This window comes from Melozone crissalis, unplaced genomic scaffold (genome assembly GCF_028551555.1).
Source record: "Melozone crissalis strain CALT ecotype California unplaced genomic scaffold, PUWL_Pcris_2 ptg000537l_1, whole genome shotgun sequence".
NCBI classification, from domain to species: Eukaryota; Metazoa; Chordata; class Aves; order Passeriformes; family Passerellidae; genus Melozone; species Melozone crissalis.
In genome coordinates this window covers 1927753-1949055 of record NW_026536235.1, presented here as the reverse complement: position 1 = coordinate 1949055, position 21303 = coordinate 1927753, and the positions used below count along the sequence as shown (strand labels likewise).

At 47.8% G+C, this 21303-nt stretch overlaps 1 protein-coding gene across 1 annotated transcript; it reads left to right on the top strand.

The window, feature by feature from the left end:
- Nucleotides 1–13526: 13526 nt before the first annotated feature.
- On the top strand, nucleotides 13527–17431 carry LOC128950289 (serine/threonine-protein kinase PAK 3-like). The gene is made up of 6 exons (XM_054295169.1): nucleotides 13527–13678; nucleotides 14365–14413; nucleotides 15179–15291; nucleotides 15957–16074; nucleotides 16776–16874; nucleotides 17276–17431. The coding sequence occupies exons 1-5, from the start codon at nucleotides 13617–13619 to the stop codon at nucleotides 16827–16829; spliced, it is 396 nt and encodes a 131-aa protein (XP_054151144.1). The 5' UTR covers nucleotides 13527–13616; the 3' UTR covers nucleotides 16830–16874; nucleotides 17276–17431.
- The last annotated feature ends 3872 nt before the right edge of the window (nucleotides 17432–21303 follow it).

The window sequence follows — 21303 nt, the reverse complement described above, 5'->3', positions numbered from 1 at the left end:
TGTTATTGGGGCCTTTTCCTTCTTTGCCAGCCCCAGCAGGCATTCAGCAGGGAGAGTCTGCACTGCCACTCTGGAGCTGAGTTTCCACTCTATGATCTCGGCCTCTCTGTCAATCCCTCCACTCCCCCTCACATATTCCCCAAAAAAGCAGCAGGATGTCTGCTGGGACCCCCTCAGCCTGCAGGAAGGCCAAGTGGGTCCTGGCCTCTCCTGACCTACAGCACAACTTTCTTTCCTCCCAGCATGGAAATATAAAAACTCTACTATCACATCACACAGAGGACCAGGAGCTTTTTATTTTGGCTGCAAGTGTCCACAGGGCATTGGGGAAGAGGAGAAAAGGAGTGTTTTGCAGCAAGCAACCCAGCTGCTCAGGCAGGATGGTAGGAAAAATGTGTGGAAGCTGCTTTTTAGGACTTTGGTTGTTCTGCTGCAGCTTCTGACAGAGCTGATGGGCAGATCCCAGAGCTGTGGAGAGTTCCTGGGAAATTTGTCCTTGGATATGTCTAGGAATGCTCTCCCAGCCATGAGCTGCCATCTGTGTCCTGTCCACATGTTACTGCCTTGACTGTTGAGTTTCTGAGGTGCCTCTTGAGGCTGCTATGGACCTCCTTCACCAAGGAATGGATTGTGATACAACATCCCTTTCTGCTTCTGTTTGGGCACTGACAGAGCCTGGACCACTCTGGCTCGAGCTTGGGCTCTGGCCAAGCAAGATTGCTGATGAGAGCAGCTCATGGTCCTCAGCTCTTCCCTCCTGCTGGGACAGACAGACATGGCCATGGGGACAGAATGGAGCTGCCCCATCTACCAGGGCACTAAGAAGGATGTGAGTTTTTCTCTGCCCTGTCACCACCAGTTCTGCCTGGGCTGCATCCTGCAGTGGGCAAAGAGAAATCCAGCGTGCCAACTCTGCAGAAGAATGATAGAAGCGGTCAGGTTTTCTGAGTAGGGTGAACAGGACTACATACAGTGTGCCATCAGCTCCCCCAAACAATTGCTGGAGTCCAGCAGGGAGACAGCCTGACCACCTTGCTGAAAACAGCCCCCAAGACCCTGTGATGGCTGCTCTATCTTCCCCACAGGGAACACTGTCCCCAGCTGAGCAGGGTCTGCAGGACCAGAGCCTGTGGATGGCCTCCTGCCCAAGGAGTTTGCTGAATTTTTCAAATAACAATGTCATCTACTGGACCAAAGGTGGCCCTGGCTGCACCAGAAGCTGCAGGGAATATGCCAGCACCAGAGATGGCTGGCTAGGGAATTGATAGAGCAGCATCCTGCACGCCCTCTGTGCCTATGGTCAAGTTGCCAAAATCTTGGTGCCAGTGCTGCAGCTTCTCCTCTGTAGCAATCTGAATTGCTGCTAGCATAGTCCAGGGTAAAGAAGCAAAAAGGACCTTTGCATAATCTCCACAGATGTTTTATTCAGCCATGAAGGGAGATGTTCAGGTCCCAGCACCCACACACAGAGGGTCTCACTTTGTCTCCACAGGGGCCTGGGGGCTGACCCTGATCTCAGGGCAGTACAAAGATAAGGGGGGCAATCAGGGAATTGGGAAGGTGTGGCTCAGGAGCACAGGAACAGACACAGGAACAGGGGAAGGAGCCAATGGGGTCTAACAGCTTTTTGAGGGAAGCTTCTTGTGTCTCCCTAGACCAGGGAATGCCTCCCCAGGTCTCCACAGTTCCCTGTGTTTTATATTATTAGGAAACCTCTGAAGGATTGACTGAATCAACACAAAATGACAAAAACAATCAAAAGCAGTCATAAGACAATTTTTCAAAATGCAAACAATTCTGAGTTCCCAATGTGCCAACAGATTTCTTGGAGTGCCTCAGATCTGGCAGGAGGGATGCAGGGTTTTCTTAGCACAGTTTATCAGGAAACTGACTCATACATACTGAACCTCTGGTCCATGGCCTCCTCACTGCCATCGTGCAGCAAGGAGGCCCAGAGGCTGCTGTGCTCTGGTCCTGTCAGGGATGAACACAGCGGCTCTGTGGCCAGTGCCAGCTCCAGCTCCAGCAGCTCACAAGAGGAGACTCCTTCCAGAAGCTCTGCTGGCTCCAGTGTGGCAGACCAGCAGAGCCCACTGGAAGCCACCCTCCATTGCAGCCACCCCCAGCTGCGCCCATCATCACTGCAGAGCAGGAGCTGCCCCAGAGGAGCCGCGGCAGGAGCTCATGGCAGTGGCAGGTCCCTGTGCCCAGGGCAGAGCCACAGAACCACTGCTCCTGCCTGGGACAGGGGCTGCTCACCCTGGTGTCCCACCGAGAGGAGGGATCCTGGGCCCCAAACTCTGCCCAGCCCTGCAAAAGGCCACCCCGCCAGCAGTGCCAGCAAGGTTCCTGCAGCCATTCAGTCAAATCAGAGGAAACAAATGTCTCTTCAGCTGACACAGTCTCTGCACACAGCTTTCTCCCCCTTCTCCTGGTGCCTTTCCCTGACTCCAGCAAGAGCTGCAGGAAATGCTGTGTGAGCCATGATGATGGAAGAGCTACTGATAAAAACACTGGGGTGATGCTTTCAGAGGAGTCATGAATGGAAGATTGACCAACCTTTCAGCCAATGGTATGCCAAAAGTTTGCATTCTTTAAGTAATAGACTGCAATAAATTAGTAAAAAGAAAGATGCGGAAACAAATTAAATCTCCCACAGCTGCTGGCTTTCCTCAGGCCCCATAGTCTATGTATTGCTAGACTCACTTCATTTAGGCAGAATATGAACTGCCCTGACTTGTTGGAGACTGACCACAAGGTCCCATCCGTGGTGGGCAGTCACTAAAATTACCTCAGCAGAGGCATCTTCAGCTGTCCAAGTGTAGCAGAAATACATATTCTCTGCTTCATGACTGTGTGGCAACAGCTGCTGGTGTGGATGTGTCAGCGTTGCTTCATGGATTACTCCTGGGAAGGAATTGTGTGCACAGGCACAGTGTGATGGCTTCGATCTCCTCTAATTACTCCAATTGGATGATGGCCAGAACTTTTAGGCAAAAAGCATCATGACAGAATAATTTACAATATTCTCCAAACTACTCCTGTGGTTTTGATTTTCTTACTGATTAGGTTCAGTGTCTGGCCTCAATAAATCAGTCCAGAAAGAACAGGCAAACCTCAGCTTGCAAGTTAGAGTGCAAGTCTTCAATTTGCTGGTTTTGCAGCAGGTACAAACAACTTTTCAACATATTTGCAAAAAACTCTCTTAGTTCTTGCTATACCTATCCAGAACCTGACTCTCTCCTCGTTTTATTTTGATTTGAGATCCAAGCATGATTTTTTTCTGGACAGGGAAGTAAGAACTAGCTGCAAATACAGACTACAAGTGTGAATCTATACTGCAGGAACTGAGCTGTAGCTTGGAATTAAAGGCAGGAAGTGATGCCACGGTAAATGTGAACATTTAGTGCTGGCATAGGAGCCTTCTGCAATGCTCCACCAACCCATGGTTCACATTGCTACAAACTCTCTTTCTGATGTTACAAAGAGTGTTGAAGAGCTGGCTGTAAGTAAAAAAAATAGCCAGAATGTTAATTTTTGTTAGTATGGCAAACAATGACTATCTAATAATTCAGAACTCATAGAAGTGAGTATTTAGATTTCCACTTAATATGTGCTGGCAGTTTTAATTTGAAATCAACAGGTTTATCCAAATCAAGTAATCCATAGGAATTAATTTGCTCTATGATCTACCTAAAAATGCCTCATTGTCTGATAAGTTTAGTAGAAATTTGCAAAGTCAGCAGTCCAGAGATTTTCATTTCTTGTTTAGTGGCTATTCTGCAGGAAAGCTTTTACAGACTAATGAGTTTGGATGTAATTAAAATGCCAGCACATTTCATCTAGCCATTTTGGTATTAGAACAAAACCATATGACTGCACAGCCTTTAAAAAAATATTTTAAAATAAATTTTCAAATCAACAGTCTGAGTAGGACTCAGAATAAAAACTCTACCAAACTTCAACTCCATTGGAAGATTTCCTTGTCACCCTGTGAATCAACTCTACATTCAGAAGATTAAAAGTCCCCATTATGGTGGTTTTGGTATGGTTAGGAATTGGGGAAGGGTGTTCTTTCTTCTCAACTCCATGCTGCAGTGCCTTTGGGATGTGGCCTGCTGGCCGTTGTTTGTGCAGCCCTGGTATTTCTCCATGAGGGAGAAAGTGCAATTGCATTTCCAGCCCAGAGCCCATGAGGAGTGGGGCGTGCAGAGCTGTGCCAGACACAGGCCAGCAGCTGTGCCCCAGAGGGTTTTGGTTCCTGCCCAGCGCAGCTGGTGCATCTCTCCCGTCAGTGCCTCCCCTTGCCAGGTGCCCATGGACAGCAGGTGCAGGGTTCTGCAAGGGGCATGGGACAGGGTGGGGATGTCTGCTGGCAACAGAGTGCAGCGGAGAGCAAACAGTCCAGGATGTTCCTGGAGTGTGTGACAGAGAACTCCTGACACAGCTGGTGACTGAGCCAGTGAGGGAAGGCACTGCTGGACCTGCTGTTTGTGAGGAGAGAAGGGCTGCTGGGTGACAGGAGGGCTGGAGGCGGCCTTGGGCTCAGTGATCACAAAATGCTTGTGTTTGGTTCCCAGAGAAGGAACGAGAGATGTTGGGGAAGTGTTGACCTGCAAGAAATTGTGAATTTGTTAAACTTTAACAGGCAGTGCTTAGTCGTACCTTCCCTCACACCAGTGGTTAATGTGTGCAAGTGGATTCTCTTAGCCTTGAGAATAAAGACAGTGGGCCTACTGAGGAGGTAGCTGCAATGCATTCAAGGAGAAGAAGGCTCTTAACCATGGGAGGAGAATTTGAGGAATGGGTTGTTCACCACATGACCACCAGAGGCCCTCAAGAGACCCCTACTCTAAATACCAGTAATTTTGGGGAAGTGATTTAAACATGTCAAATAATTTGGGAGAATGTTTAGCCTGTGAGTTTGAGCAAAGTAATGAATAAAAGTAATGAAAGTAATGTCTTAATTCCATGGATACTAACATGTGGGTGTGCATGTTTCAGGGAAGTGATTCCCATGCACTCAGCACTGAAATAAAGTAATGCCTCTTTTCTAACACTGAGCTGGCAGAGTGGATCGGGCCTGCTCGGTAACTTTCATTTTGGTCATTCCTATTGAAGCATAAAGAATGGTTGAAATGAAATCTTTTCCAGCTGTTTCCCTTTGGTTTACCTGTTTGAGGGTTAAAATTCTGTGCTGCAGGTGTGCTGGGTGTGTGCAGAGCAGTGCAGCCCCAGAAACCCCTTGGCTTGCCCACAAGTTGTCATGCCTTGTTGCCAGGTGTGCCCAGCTGTGGCAGGAGAAGGAGCCCGCAGCGCAGTGGGCACCGTGCCCTGCCCAGCCGGGGCTCTCTGGCACAGAGCAGCAGCAGCGCCAGCACCGTTCAACCCGCTCCTGCCTTGGCTTCCCCTGGCACACAGAAGCCTCTGGAAATCAGCACCGCCAGTGGCGTTCCCAGCTTGGAGCAGCTGCTGCTGGCGGGCAGATGCTGCCAGTTCGACTGCTGCCAAAGGGGAAGAAAGGCAGAGATGTACACCCACCGGAGCCCTGGGCATGTCCAATAAAGGTGCAAATATGTTGGGGAGATTTTTTAGGAAGGACTTAATCTGTGATGCCAACAGTGGCTTCTCTCCTGGTTCTGTGTGTTCTAGACAAGCAATGCAATGGTTGGCTCTGACAATTAAGAAGTAGATGTTATGTGGATCTTCAAATGTGTAGTGATGGTATTGTAATATATCCTCACATAGTCTTCTTTCCCGTCCCCCTTGTAATAGCCTTGGGAGTCAGGGCATTTGGGGAGGGCTGGCTTGTGACCAGCAGGCAGGGTGTAACAACACCTGACCTCCAGTCAGGATGCAAGAAAGTAATCTCCACCAATGGACAGCAGAGAAAGAGTTGACTGACAGAACTTTTGGAGGGGCTAAGGGTATAAAAGGCAGAGCATTGTTTTTGTAGATGAGCACATGGCTGGTAGTCACAGAGACTCCCAATGCTGCAATTTTTCCTTATTTAGTCCTTTGCTAAAGTTTACTAAACGTTTGAAATTTTAAAAGTGTGAGTCATTTCTCACATGTGCAATGCTCTGGGCCATTTTCTTGGTCTGGTTTCCTTGTGTCCCACCTGAGTGCTCAGTTGGGGTACAGGCTGTAGATGCTTGGGGCACTCTTGGAGTTCCTCTTGGATCCCTGAACAACAGGGTTTGGCCCATGAAGGGAATTTGTGCTGCTTTGTGACAGAGAAGAACTTCCCAGGCTCTTTTGTGTTTGCTGTAGGGAAGGTTGGGTATTGCTTTGCATAAATTCACAGACTAACATCCTTTGTGACGCTTTGCTTTGTCATACTTTGCTTTGTGATGTCAGGGCATGGTTGCCACATCGTCGTGGTGACATCAGAAGGTTGCCTTGGTGCATGGAAGGCCTGAGTGTCAGAGCAGCCCTAGGCCTTGCTCAGTTGAGGAGAATCCTCCTTATTGGAGCATTGGTCAGTGGGCAGCTGCACTCTGACAGGCCATTTGTTTTTCTAGTGTTGGAGAAACCTTGCACAGCACTGGGATAATGATCCACCATCTGGCCACAGCAGCTTTTGCTGCTTATGGTGTTTGTTTTTCCGCATATTACATTACACACTTTGTTTGTAAGTAGAGTTTTCCATTCTACTTAGGTTAGGGTGTATCCTAACCTGGCTTTTCTTTGTCTTCCTACTCTTTCTTAGTGACTGAGTTTCTGATTTTGAAAGAGAAAGAGCATTAGGATGCCAGTGGTTTGGTAAAGCTTCTGTCAAGAGGTTCAGCTAAAAATGGGGGTGTCTGTAGCCACAGGGGCAGCATTTGCAGGGGAACCTGGGGAACCTGCAGGACTTCCATTCCCTCCACAGGAAAGTCTGTGGCAGCAGAGTCTGTAATTTCCTCAGGTTGCTGGGACGTGCAAGACACCTTTGAAAATGTAGACTGGCAGAGCTTCTTGGAAGGCCTTCTAAAAACCCTGCAGTTGTTCCCAGAATTCAGAGAAAGTTTATTTGTTTTTAAATTTTGTCATGAAAGGATTTGACTGTCTAACTTAATAACCTTTTACTGAGTGCAAAAATAGTTATTCCCTTTGAAAGGAAGTGCAAATTCTAAAGCAGTGAGTGTCTGCTCCTGAGCCCTGGAGCTGCTGCTGTGCTCTTCCACAATAGAACTGCCACAGCTCAGGGGAATTTTGGGAAGCTTTTCTGGGCAACTGTTTCCTGCAAGTTAATGAGAATTAGTGCATGTAACTAATTGGAAAAAAAATAAAGAGTGCCTGAAGGAGAGGATTTCAGAAGCTGTTTTATGTGTTTGGTATAACAGGAGCATTGAGTGTTAAAAAACAATTTGCATTTTCTTGATCATATTTGTATTCATTTACTGGCTAAACAGGCCAAAGTGTAGGCACAACCAAGAATATTGTCCTGATCTCTTGCTGGCTGTGTGAATGAAATGTGTGTCCTGGAGGGATGTTGTGAAATGGGAAATCATCTCTGTTTGGGTTGACTTTTCTGTGGGATTCAGAGGCCCAGGCAGTTTTCTGACAGCATCTGGTTCCTTTTCCTTTCCCACTACAGGTCACCTGAAGTGTGTATTCAGCAGTGCTGAAGATCCTGAGGTGAGTGAGAAAGGAACATTTCATGTTCCTGGTGCTTAAGAATTGGAGAGCAAGCTGAGAGCTTGGCCAGTAGCAGTAGACTGTAGAGGGCCAGCTAGGAAGGCTGAAAGAAAGTCCATTTCCATGCCTGAAACAAAAGCAACAGAGGCAGCGATAGATATTTTTAAATTTCCTTCTCAGAGTTTGAAGAACCAAAAACCTAGTTTTGAAAAGAGAATGATGCTTGCGCACAGCAGATAGGAAAAATTTAATTAGGAGCAATTTCCTGTACAGTTGAATTAGATCATTTTAATTTAAACAGAGCGACTTAGAATCCTATTCCCATATCAAACTTTATGATATCTACTTGGAACATGAGGTGGTAGAAAAGGAAGGCCATCTTGAAACGGCACATGCAGTATCTGAAGTGAAATGGGCACCTTTGTGGCTGGGGAGCTGCGTGGGCCAAAAGGACGCAGGACTGACGGCCTTGAGCAGCTGAAGATGAGGCAGCGTGGGGCCAGGGGGCCATGAAGGCCAAGGGCACGGTGGCCTGTGCCAGCAGCAGTGGGGCAGCAGGAGGAGGGCAGTGAGCGTGGCCTGTGCTGGGCAGCGCTGCGGCCACAGCTGGAGTGCTGTGTGCAGCTGTGGGCCCTGGGAAGCAGAAAGTCATGGAGGGGCTGCAGCGTGTGCACAGAAGGACAGGGGAGCTGGGCGAGGGGGTGCAGCACAAGGCCAGTGAGGAGGTGCTGAGGGAGCTTTAGCCTGGATAATGGGGGCTCATGAGGGACCTTCAGGCAGACTTCCATAGATCCCTGCCTTAGATCCATAGAGCCAATGCTCAGCACAAGGGCTGTTTCCCTGCCAAACATCCCTTCTCGGCATCCAAGTGCTTTAGACACTGGAGTAGGTAACACTTTCATCTTTTGTTTGTTTCTTTGTTTGTTTGTTTGCTAGAAGGAGAAGCCTTGTGTAATTTCCCCTTCTCCAGGGAGCTTTTTCTCAATCTTTCCTGCCCTTTTCCAGCACTTTTCCAGCAGAAACACATCACTTTCAGGGTAACGGCTCCCGTGTCTTTTGGCAGCCCAGGGAATCAGTGTGTGTTGTGTCTGGGAATTGAGCAGGAAATCAATGCCCTTGCATTCCAGCTGGTGCTCAGAGATTAGAGGAGCTGGGAGGGGCTGGGCTGCATTTCTGATTCCAGCCACTTTAGCACCATCAGTGTGGTCGAGTCCAAGAGAAGAACTTGCCCGAGCACAGATGCACAAAGAGTGCAGTTCCCAGTGCAATTCTCTGGGTCTGGTTGCATTCCATAGGGACCCACACGCTCCAGATTCCCCAGGAGTGTGGGTTACTGAAGCAACAGGAGAGCAAGTTCAGGATGGCTGCTGATCAGGGCACTGCTACCGAGTGCTGATGTGTGTAGCGACAGAAAGGACAGTATTGATTCAGGGTGACCCCCACGTGGTGAATAATGTGCTTTGACTCTATGATTTAGAAGGTTAAACAAATGCTTTCTTAGGCTATGTTCTATTACACTAGTACTATATTAAAACTATACTAAAGAGATACTATACTAAAAAGCTACTAAAGAAAAACTTGTGACTGTCTCCAGACAGTCACAACACAGCTTTTATCTAATTAGCTAATCAAGCTAAACAACTATCACTAAAATCCAATTAACAAATCACTTTCAAAAAAAAATCACTATAACACATTCTACATGTACTAAACAACAAGAACAGCCAGTGGAGATAATCATTGCTTTCTGTTCTTTAAGTTTCTCAGTACCTTCCCTTTAAAAAAACCTAGGAGAGAGAATTATATCTCTCTCTGTTCAAAGAATGTAAATACCACAGCACAGTAAAGAGAGATTATAAAAGTGAGATCTGTCTATCTATCTGTCTATTTGAATCTTCCTGGCTCTGCTCCAAAGCAGTGGAAGATGCAAAGCTCCCCTAAAGGCATCCCTTCAGAAGAGGAGTAGAGACAAGTTCCATTGACTGATCCTGAGCAGGCAGAGATGCTTCCCCCTCCAGAGATGGTTGTTTTTCCCCTCATGTTTTCCTACTCCAGCCTCTTGTGCCCTGAAGCCTTCTTTTTATCCTTTAAATTTTTGCATGTCCTAAGGGAGTGGAACTATCCCATGCTGTAGCTGGGGTCTGGTGACTTTGCTCATACATGCATTACATGGCACATGGTTTCCTTCGCTGGCATCCCCAGGGCTGTGTAAGTGCATTCGTTAATGGGGCCTTATGAGAAACTCTGTTACTGCTGGTCAGAATTCTCAGTTGACAAAAGAGGGAGAAGAAACACCTCCATATACTGAGGTGGCCATAGAGGTTCTCTGACTTCCATCAGAGATCTTTGCATACATCCTCATCTCCTGAATGACCAGATTTTCTAACAAGAGTGTAGATGTCAGGAAGGAGGAATGCTGGTGCAGGCCTGAAGAGAAGGTGAACTCCAGGAGTGTCTCTCACAAGGAGTGAGCTCACCCAGGAAGCCACCTGCAGAGCCAGGATGGAGCTGTGGGACAGGGCGGGGTGTCAGTCACTACTGAAAGACAAACAGGACATGGCAGAAGCAGAGGGAGGCCCTCACCAGACCCTTGAGAAATGCCACCCCTTCCCTGTCAGCTGCCTGAGAGGCTGTTGGAGCTTCAGTCCCAGATGGCCCCTGACTGTAGGGTCAGGGTCACTTTGGAATCTGTGCCTCCCCTTGGGCAGAGAATGACCCAGGAGAGCAGCAGCACAGTGCTTTGGGAACGTGTGAGCCCAGCAGTCTTTGAGTCTTGGCCCACAAACGGCGTATGGGAAGTTGAAACCCATCTTGTCTTGCTTTCTGTGCAGGTGCTTCTAGAGAAAGAGCAGGAGCACACTGCCTCATCTGAGATGCCATGCCAGACTCAGGGAGAGCTGTTCCCTGCCCGAGAGCAGGAAGAGCAGCTCAGGCAGCAGGTGGAAGAGGCACAGGAGAATGGCCAGGTAAACTTGACTGGCCAGGTGACAGAGGGAAGGGCAGGAAGAGGGGCAAAAAACAGAGCTCTTGGTCTGACGAGGCCAGGAAGTCCCACAGGCACTGAAAGGACAGAGCCTTGGAATCTGCAGAGATCAGCCCTGGGACAGGAGGTTTGCAATGGAAGCAGATGTGGGGAGGGAAGCAGAAAGAAGGGGCTGAATAAATGTGATTTGGAGGCTGCAAGAGGAAAAAACTGAGCCTGATGGCAGCTCTCAGTCACTTGCTTTGCATTTGTGTGCACAGAATATCAAGGCAGAGCCACAAGCAGAGCTGCCCAAAGCTCAGAGTGCCATCATGGACGTGAAGAGAAAGAACAAGGAAGACATGGGAAGAATTCAAGAGGAGAATCTCCATCAGCAGAGGGGCGATCAACAAAACCAGGTGAGGGAAAGAGTGGCAGCCACTCCACTCATGAAATGTCCTCTCCCTTCTCCTTTACAGTCTATTGAGGGACACGTGCAGGCAGAGCTGCAGGACTCTGAGACTAGGAACAAGGCATTGGAGAAGAGGCTGAAAGAAGAAAGGAAAATTGTCAGAGAGAAACTCAATTGCCTCCCTCAGGCTCTAGAAGTGAGTGAAAGAGGGACGCAGTCACTGCAGTCACCAAACCGGTGGTTTCTGCCTTTCTTGCCTTTCCAGTGCAGAGCAGCAGGGAGTGGGGCCATGCCTCTGAGTGCCATCCTGCTCTAGTGTGTGTATCACAGTCACTCTGAAGGACATTTCCTGGTGTGCTGAATCTCAGCTGCTGCCCTGGACAGTGAAACTTGTCCTTTAGCCTTTTGGCCAGCAGTCATCCAAATTGATTCCTGCTGGCCTTTTCCTGCTCTCCTTTTTTCTTGAGGTGTTTTTACAGTGGAACTTGGTGACCCAGATGGAGGATTGAAACAAGCTGCTGTATCTGCTGTCAATCTGTTCTTTGCCTTTCCTCACAGTCGATGACTCCTGGCTGACAGGGACAAGCTGTAGTGTCTGACTGCTTTGTTCTGTTTGACTTGAGGTGCAAGTGTTGATGTCTCACCAGGCAGCCTGCGAAGACTTCCAGCGCATGTCTGGCAATGAAGGACCCCAAGTTAGGAGTGAGGCACAGGAACAGTGCTCACCAGAAATACTCCAGGTCCAGCACATCATGGGCTCTGAACCTGCTGCCGCAGCAGCATCACCTCGAGGAAGCCCTTCTGTTAAACCTGGGAACTCAAGCTTGGGCAGATCCTGGGAACAGGAGATTGAGGAGGAGTACCTGGAGCTGCTGGGTATGTCTGGGGTGTTTCTTATCTGAGGGACAGTGAATTGTGTGCGGATGTCAGCAGAGCTGTACCAAATGCTCCTCCTGAGCTTGGTGTCACAGGGCCATTTAGGACTCCCCAGAGGAAGTGCTGTGCTCCGAGGCAGCGAGAGAGCTCTGGGTGTTCCTGCTGCCTCTGAGGGTACCTGGGACTGGCTTGGGCTTGCCTGAGCTTCCCTCTCTGCTAAAGGCTGAAGCAGGGATTCTTCTTGGATCAGCAGAAGGCTGTGACCTAGCAAATGATCTAGGCAAGTCCTGTGTGCTAGTGGCCAAACTGAATAGAATTTTTAGCTTCCTAAATTCTCTTTAGACTCCTGACTTCCAACCAGTCATCAGAGTAAAAAAACTTCACAGAAATGGACTGGCTTTGGAGTTTTGTCTTTTTGGTTGGGGATTATTTTTTTTTGGGGTGGGGGGGGGGATTGCTTTTGTGTTGTTTATTTTTGGTGGGGGTTTTTTTTGTGTTTTCTCCACCCTGAAGGAGCCCTTCTACCCCATGTCTTACTGATGTCATTTTTATGACTGTTACTGTTACCACTACTACATCTGCCATTTATTTTCATGAGAATGCTATATTTTTGTCAAGAAGAGAATGCTATCTTTTTGTCAATAAGAACTACTTTGAAAGAACATCAGGTTACACGACAAATAGAGAGCAGGAGGTGTTTTCCATGTGCCCCCAAAGAAAAACCAGATACTTTGATAACAACCTTTATTTGATCTTCTAGTTTCATGCTTATCAAGATGTGTCCAAGAGACACATCCAAGTGGCGTGATCAGATAAAAGTGTACTGAAGGCATTTCTCAGGAGCAAGCCTCCAGCCCAGCCATGGTATATTCCTCAGATCCATGGCACTTTTCCATGCCCGATTCCCACTATTTCCCATGACTGCTAGAATCCTACCCATTCGCCCAAGCCCTGCTCAGATCAGTCTCCAGGAAAACACATCAAGTCCTTTGTGATTCTGCAGCACAACCCAATGAATCTGCTTCTTGCCCTTAACAGTTGCCAGTGCTGTGCTCTCAGATAAGACCTGGTGGGGCTGAGACCAGAGCCCAGTGGATTCTGTGTCTACCATCACCTGTTGGGACAAAAAGGCCACTGATCTGCACCTCGGTGTGGCTGATCTCCAAGCCCATCCTGTTGTGTCCTGAACGGGGGCAACAGCTTGTCCGGGGCTCAGGCTCACTCTGGCTTCTTCCCATCAGTGCCTGTCAGTGCTCATGCTTGGGCTTTGCCAGCCTTGTTGTGCTAGATACCCTGTCCCTGAGGGCTGGAGAGACAGCAGAGGCTGGAGCCTTCCTTAGCTGGGAGAGGGGCATCTTTGAGCTCAGCCTGCTCATAAACAGGTCAGGGTACTGATGCTGAAAGCCCCATAGGATCGGTTATGCCTTGAGCTGCTCTGGTTTACAAATGGGAAGGCATTCCTTTTGCAAATTGCTGAAAGGTGGGGAAGATGTCCTCCTCTCCTGGGATTGCACATCCCTGTGCTTTGTTTCCTGTCAAGAGAACTCTTCAAAGGTCTGTACAAAATCAGTCTCTGTGCTGGCCACTTGTGCTGCAGAGCTGTCTGCCTGGTTGTGGTTGTTGTTACCCAGCTGACCACAAAGGGCTCAGAGCTCCAGGCACTGGGGCTACCTTTTGTATCTCCTGGAAGCTGGGATCTCTGCTTTAAAGCCAGCATCTTGCATTTTGTTTTCCTCAGGGAGAATGGTGAACCCCACTGAAAATCCCCTGATGAAATACACGCATCTGAAATATATTGGCAGCGGGTGAGTCCAACAGCAGTTACTCCTGCACAACCAATGGCCAGGTGTTTTTCTGGTGGAATGTCTATCCAGCGTGAAGTCAGGCCAGCTGCAAAGATGTTCACACACTGGGGCTAGATTGTCCCATCTCTCAATGCTGCTCAGAATTTGTGAGTGGGCTCAGAAGGCATTGTCAGAGATACTCCTTGCTACTGAGGTCTTGCCTGCATCAAGGAACAGGACCTGGAAGGTCTCCTTGTCTCTCAAGTGTGGGACAGCTCTGTGTTAATTTCTTTAGCATTTTTTGTATGTCTCAAAAACATGCTGGCACACTAATGAAAAAGGAAAAAACTTGCTTGCCTGAAAGAGCAACCTACGCCCTATCAAAGCTGTGAGATAACAGTTCCCAGGAACAATTATTTCCCCTGGTTTGAAGAAGGAAACACTCTGTGGTCAGGATAGGAACCACACCGTTTAGAAAGAGAAACCCAAGAGGAAAGACTAAACTCCCTTTAGAAGTTGAACCCCAGTGCGTCAGGAACAGGACCAGTGCCCATGCACTTGAGAGGAAAATGCATCATCTGCCTTCTGGCAGAGCCCTCCTGCATCCTGCAGGTTTTGACACTTCCAGCAGAGATCTCTTGTGTGGGCTGGCTTTCACTGCAAGATCTAAATGGCTTCTCCTTTCTCTGCTTCTGTTTTGTTTCTAGGACTTTTGGAGATGTTTATAGAGCACTGGACACTGCCACAGGAGGAGAGGTAAATGTCAACAGCACCTGCAGACTCTGCTGCACTCGAGGGCTTTCCCCTCTGGTGTGAGCTGTGGCTGGAGCTTTGGGCAGAGCTGTGCTGAAAAGGCACAAGAAGCACAGACTGGTGCCAGCCCACAGAACACATTTGGGACTTTGTCCTCCTCAGCTGCCGGAAGGAAGGCAAGGAGGGCAGCGGTTCTTTTCAGAGAAGGATGCGCTCACTCGCTCTCCATTGCTAAAACAAAGGTGGTGCCTGCAAGCACCTCACTTCTCTATGGGGCTACAGCTTCAGAGTCCTGAATGCTCATTTCTGGCTGCCAGCAAATCCATCTGAAAGTTACTGGTAGTTCCTTAGCCACCTGCAGTGCTGCACTTGGGAACTGCACATAGGGAGAGTTCTGCAAGGCGTCCCTGAAAACCCTAAGCCCTGCCCATATCACAAGATGTATCCAGAGTATTAAGGCATGGATTACTTCTTCTGAATCCTAGAAAGAGCAGCAGAGAGTGTGGTCAGAGGTTTGTGGGTGATAACTGAGACACTGCTGTTACCCAGTGTTCAAGGCAAAATGTCAGTGGCCCCACATGTCCTGTAACTGGCTCCCAAGGGAGCAGAGAAATGGGCTGTTGGAATGTCAGTTCCTAATTACTGCAGTGCCGAATGACAAGGCAGTTTGGCACAGCTCAGCTGTGTCATTGCAAAATCATTCTCTCCATTGCCTTGTAGTGTCATGCCACCAACATCTCAAGTTCCTGATTTTCAATGTTGTTTTAGGTGGCAATAAAAAAAATAAATCTTCAAGGACTGAGGAGGAAGGAGCTAACCTTTAATGAAATAATGATCATGAAGAGGTATAGGAGTCCCAGTGTTGTGAGTTATTTAGACAGGTGAGAGGTCATGGTCTTATCCCATGGATGTGCATTTGCATACAGCAAACATGAGAGGTTAAAAACCCACTCTGGTCAGTGGCAGAAAGTAGAGCTGTTAATTTTTATTTATTCATATTTCTGTACTCATCTCCAATGGATGAGAAGAAAGTGCATCTTGTCTGCTTGAGTCTTCCCTGGCACACCTAGTTTGATAATTACTCCAAAATTATTCAAAACCTGGATCAGCTGTATCTTCCTAACTCAGTAACCTGGAAGTTCACTGCCTCCACATTTACTCGGAATTGAGTTTTTAAAGTTTCTTAAGTGCTGATGAACCATCCTAAAGTGGATTACCCTTGGATTGTTGCCCCTCTTTGCCATTGCTATGCATGCCAGGAAGACTAGGTGCTTATTTCCAGAAACACCATGCCTGACACATTTTTTATCTGGGCTGCTTCTAAACTGCACTTTTCATTTGCTGCCCATCTAAGACATCTCCTTTTTCACAGCTGTGCCTTTCTCCTTGAGACTGCACAGATTGCAAACAATGCACAGCCAAGAAGGAATATCTATTCCTTTGATTCTGTCCTTGTCACAAAGGCATCTGGAAATAAGAAACCTGGAAGCAAAAATTCAACGTAGCCATGCATGTTCATCTCCATGCCCTCATTTCCTTCTTTCAGCTACCTTCTGGGCAAGGAACTCTTGCTGCTTATGGAGTACATGGATGGAGGCATCCTGAGCGATGTCATCAGCCAGACCTGCCTGTCTGAAGATGAGATGGCAGCCATCAGTTGGGAGGTCAGCAATCCCATCTGTGTTTCCAAGGGCTTGGGCAGCATTGTCTGGGAAACAGGGGCTCAGAGCTGGAGTGATTTCCTGTGCCAAGCTTTGTTTCTGTGTTGCTAGTATGCTATGTGCAAGTAAAAGCATTTCAGGTGAAAGGCCTGCCAGTGCCCCTGCACTCCCTGTACTCAGTGCCAGTACTCTTATCTCCTGCTTTTGTATTCTCACTCTGTCTCTTGTATTTGTATTTGCTGTTCTCCACCTTGCCTCTCTAAATGTTTGCCTGGAGTCTGTCTTCACTGCATTCCTTGCCTGTAAAAGCAAAGGTGCTGGTGGCAGGATTTGAAATGATCAGCAAAGAAAAAAGAGAGAGACTCATTTCTGTCAGTCCTCAGCTAAAAAGGATAGGAGTGCAGCCAGAATGCTCTTTGCTTCTGAGCACATGCACTGCAGCAGGAGCCATCCTGGCTAGTTTGCAGGGGACAGCCTACAACAGCAGGTGCTGTTGCTCTTTCAAAAGCTGACATGCCTTTCCTCAGAAAGGTCCTGCTCTGCAGGTGTTGGAGCAGCAAGCTCTTCCTCTCAGTGGCCATTACAGTTCTGCCATTATTCCCCATTCCCCCAGAGAGGGAATCTTTTAGATTCTTTGTTTCCTTTCTTGTGTGATGAAATGACATCACTCATTTTTGCCCACCACTTTCTGTTTTCTCTCTCAGTGCCTGCAAGGACTGGATTTTCTTCATTCAAACGATGTGATCCGTCGAGAGTGAAGAGCAGCAACATCCTTCTCAGAACTGACGGTTCTGTCAAGCTGGGTCAGTATATTCTTGGTCAGGTGCAGAGTTCCAGGGATGTGGGTGTGGGGCTGCTTCGAGTGACTGCCAGCTCCCCAAAAATGGTGCTGGTGGCAGTGCAGGGACCCCTGCTGCCAGCTGAGGGCACAGTTGCAACGTGCACAGAGGTATAAGGAGCCACAAGCAGTCAAGAGTGGCATTGCTCTGTGTGTGTCCCTTCCAGAGGGAGGGAGTTACAAGTCTAAAGTTTCCAAAGAACAAAAGCCACTGCTGGAGGCAGTGGAAAAAATGCGGGGACTTTTTAAGTCGCCAATGCCAGGAGATTCAACAGCACATTTTCAAACTTCTACTGGGAAATTCTTTTGCTTGCTTTCCTAATTGCACAGAATTCAAATAAAACCAGTATTTTGCTTTCTCCTCAGCTGATTTTGGCCTCTCTACTCAGCTCAACTCTGAGCAGAGCAGATGGTGCTCACTAACCGGGACTCCTTGGTGGATGGCGCCTGAAGTGGTGACAGGTCAACCATATGGCCCCAAAGTGGACATATGGTCTTTTGGAATTGTGGGGATTGAAATGATAGAGCAAGAACCTCCTTACTGGAGCAAAAGTTCTGGCACGGTAAGGAGCAAATACTCACTGATCCCACTGTCTTTCTCACCTGTCCCCTGTCCTGCGTGCCGTTGGACAAAATCCCCTTTGCCATCTGCTGGAACTACTTCCACCAAGGTCCCCTCCTACAGATGTCCCTGCAACACATCAGCATCTGCTCTAGTTTTGGTTGCATCAGTGGGGGAACTCAAGCCTTACCACATGCAAACAAACTCCATTCTTAGGCAACACTTTTCTTTGGGTTATAAGGGGTTTCAGTTCTTTTGTCTGTGGAGATGGCCCCAGTAACAGGAAACAAGCATCTTAGAACTTCTGTTATCTTTCCATAAATGAAGGAATGAAACCCAAACCCAACAAAGTTTCTAAAGCTGTGGTCTTTAGAGAGGAACCTAACCCACTGTGCAGTTTCTTCTCACTGGGAAACATGCCTGAAACCTGGGCATGAGGGTGTAAAGGCCACAGAGTCTCTTCTGCTTCTTGTGCAGTGCTGCTGCACTGCATTTAGTGACCGTGTTTCTCTCCTAGCCCAAAGAACATTCTCTGTGTCACCAAGCTGAAGCCTGGGGATTTGGAGAGGCTGCCAAAACCTCCTGTTTGTTTCCTGACAATTTCTGGGATGGGTCTACCACTAATGTATTGACTTGTGTAGCCAAATGAGCAGAGGGTGACCATAGGGATGGCACCTCTCCTTCTTCTGACCATGAAAATTTCTCTTTTGCTGAAAAATGGGAAGCTGAAATTTTCAGACTGCTGAGAGACAGAGCTGCAGGTGTCTCCTGTGTGTCCAAGCAGGCATTTTCATCCCAATACATTTGTGCAGGCATCTTAATGTGTCTGTGTTGAAGATGAGATTGTAAATGTTTGTTTCCTTACCTGGGGATTAACTGATGGATTTCCTTTCTTTCCTTCCAATTCCCATTGTTTTCAACAACAGTACAAAAAGCTTGATGAGTTTTGTTCTATGGTAGCTGTGCTCAAAGGACCAACAAGCACTGCAGAGATGCCTTTCCTGTACTAATCCTTGAAATTTGTATAGCAAAGTCCCTCTTCCAAAAAGCCTCTCAAGCTGGTGTGAATCCTCAGAGAAGCAAACGTGCTTGTGGTGATGTAGTTCCCACTAACTAGGTCAGCCAATGAAATCAGCTGCCAAAGCAAGATCTGTGGGATGGTGGAAAAGCTGTGGCTACATTGGGGTTTGGGGTTTTTGCTGGTAAAGGAAAGTCATCTCTGGGTCTCTGCCAGGGCAGACACTGCCACTGCAGAGCAGAAGTTAAACAAAGGGATCGGGGAGAGCACTTAGAGATGTGAAAGGAGCGGGTGGAGCCTCATGGGTTTTTTTTCTCCAGGCTCAACACCTGATAGCCACAGTGGGGACCCCAAAGCTGCAGCAGCCCAAGCTCCTCTCAGCTTTGCTGCGTGACTTCCTGAGCTGCTGCCTGCAGAGAGATGAAGAGCGGCGCTGGTCTGCTAAGGAGCTCCTGCAGGTAAAATGTGAAGGGGCTGCAGGTGAAACAGGGTCTGAAGGATGGGCTCCTCCTCCACTTAAGTCCAAGGCATCAGATGAACCCTCTTCCTCCTCACCTCCACTCTTGCTGCTCTTCAAATGAAAACAGTGAGGAATCCTAGACTGGGCTGGGCTGGCAGGGCCCTGTAAATGTCCTCTGGTCCAAGTGTCCTGCAATAAGCAGGGACATCTTTAAAGAGATCAGGTTGCTCAGAGCCCTTTGCCACCGGAGCCGGAATGGTTGCAGGGATGGGGCACCTACAAGCTCTTGGGGCAAGCTGTGCCAGGGTGGCACCATGCTCCGAGTAAACAAGTTCTTCCTTAGACCTACTCTGATTAGATGCCCTTTGTGTTTAAAAATATTTGTCCATATCCTATTGTAACAGGCCCTGTTAAAAAAGATGTCCCCCACTTTCTTCAAAGCCACTCTGAAGTCTTGGAAAGTGGCAATAAAGTCTCCCTGGGGCCTGTTCTTCACAAAACTGAATAACTCCACCTCTCTCCGCATTTCCTGAGAGGAGAAGTGCTCTGTCCTCTGACTGTTTCTGTAGCCCTCTTTTGTGATTAGGTGGGGTGTTCAGTTTTATCTAATGGCAAAAGAATTGAAGTAGAACAATGCAGGGTACAGAGACATGAAATGGTGGTGGAGGAACACAAGGAAGCCAGTCCCAGCCTAGGGGTCAGAGATTTGGCTGTGGGCAGGAGGGGCTGTGGGGGGCTCACTGTGAGCCTCTGAGGGGCCCTGGTTTGTGCCCCCCAGCCCACTCTTAGAGGTTTCTGCCACGCAAACAGGGACAGCTGGGAGGGACTTGTCCCAGCCCCATCTGCTGCCTGGCACGCTCAAGCAGACGGGAACTGTGCCAGGGTTACTGCCAGGTTGTGTGGCAGAGAGGGAACTGCAGGGCCCAGTGCCACTGGGCTGGCCCTGCTGGGAAGGAAGGTGCCATCCAGCACACGAGGGGCAGGGCATGGAAAGGCAGACACTGCTTTCTGTCCCTGTGGGAATTAGCACAGTGCCTGTCTTTCAAAGGCAGGGACCTATGTGAGCCATTGGAGTTTCCTGAAAGGAAGAAACCCCAGGGACAGAAAGCACCATTTATAGAGCACTGCGAGGGCAAAAATCCCAACAAGACAAAGAAACCTGAATAAATGGATGAGTGGAATTCTGGGCCAGGTTTTCCTGTGATGGCAGGGTCCTGCACATGACTGCTGTGTAGCAGATGGTCCCATTGCTCCTCTTTCTGGGTCTTTTTAGGACCCAGAGCAATCCCAATTGAGCCGGTGAAGTACTGATGTTGGAAAGTAATGGTTCACTGTTCTTTGTCTTTTTGTTGTTTGGTTTTGGTTTTTGTTTATTTATTTTGTTTTGGTTTTGGTTTTTGGGTTTTGTTTGTTTTGTTTTTGTAGTTGTTTTTGGTTTCTGGTTTTTTTTTGTGAACAGCATCCATTTGTAACATCAGCTGAGGCTGCATCCACCCTGGCACCACTCATCATCTCAGTGAAGAGGAGGATGGAGAAGCAAACAGGGCTATAATCATATCAGGATGATTTTCTCCATAGCCATCTTAGAGTAGAATTGTAGAGTAGGACTGTAGAGTAGGATTTAGAGTAGGATTATGTGGAGAAAAGACAAACGACTCTGCACAATTCAATGTGAATCAAGGAGAAGCCATTTATTGTGCTTCTAAATATGGTTTATAATTACTTCCTATCCTATAGGTCTTTATAGTCATGCATTGTTTGGTTGGTTGCTGCACTTTGTCCACACATCTTTTGACAGGTACCTCTATTTTGTCCTGACGCAAGCACACATCTTTTTCTTAATCTAATTGGTAGATGCTGTAAGGGTCATTTTTTTTGGGTTGCTACCCTTTTGTCTGTCAGCAACTCTTCTGCTTCTTCTTTCTGCTCACAACGTCACCTTTTTATCCACAAAGCTGAATGCAGCTTTATTAAAAACCTGACCTAGTCCTAGAAGGTTAGTTAGTTTAGTTAGCTCCAGAAGGTTAGGCTGGTTCATTTAGTGCTCGTCCATTTTTCTGTAAATACTACCCCACAGGATTATAGAGTAGGACTGTAAATTAATAAAGTTTCTGAAACTTTAACTCATCTGGAAGAATCCTTTCTTTCTCACACTGTGAACAAGCTGAGCATTTCCTTCTGAGTTGTCAGCTGTCTCTTAAAGGTGCAAATGGATACTTTGGTGTTGTGAAAAGTACATATTACAGGATAGGCTCTTCACAGCTATTAAAATGAATATATATATGTATGAATTAATACACTATATGTGTTATGTTGTCTTAGTAGCAATGTATTTTTTTAAGTAGTGTGGTATG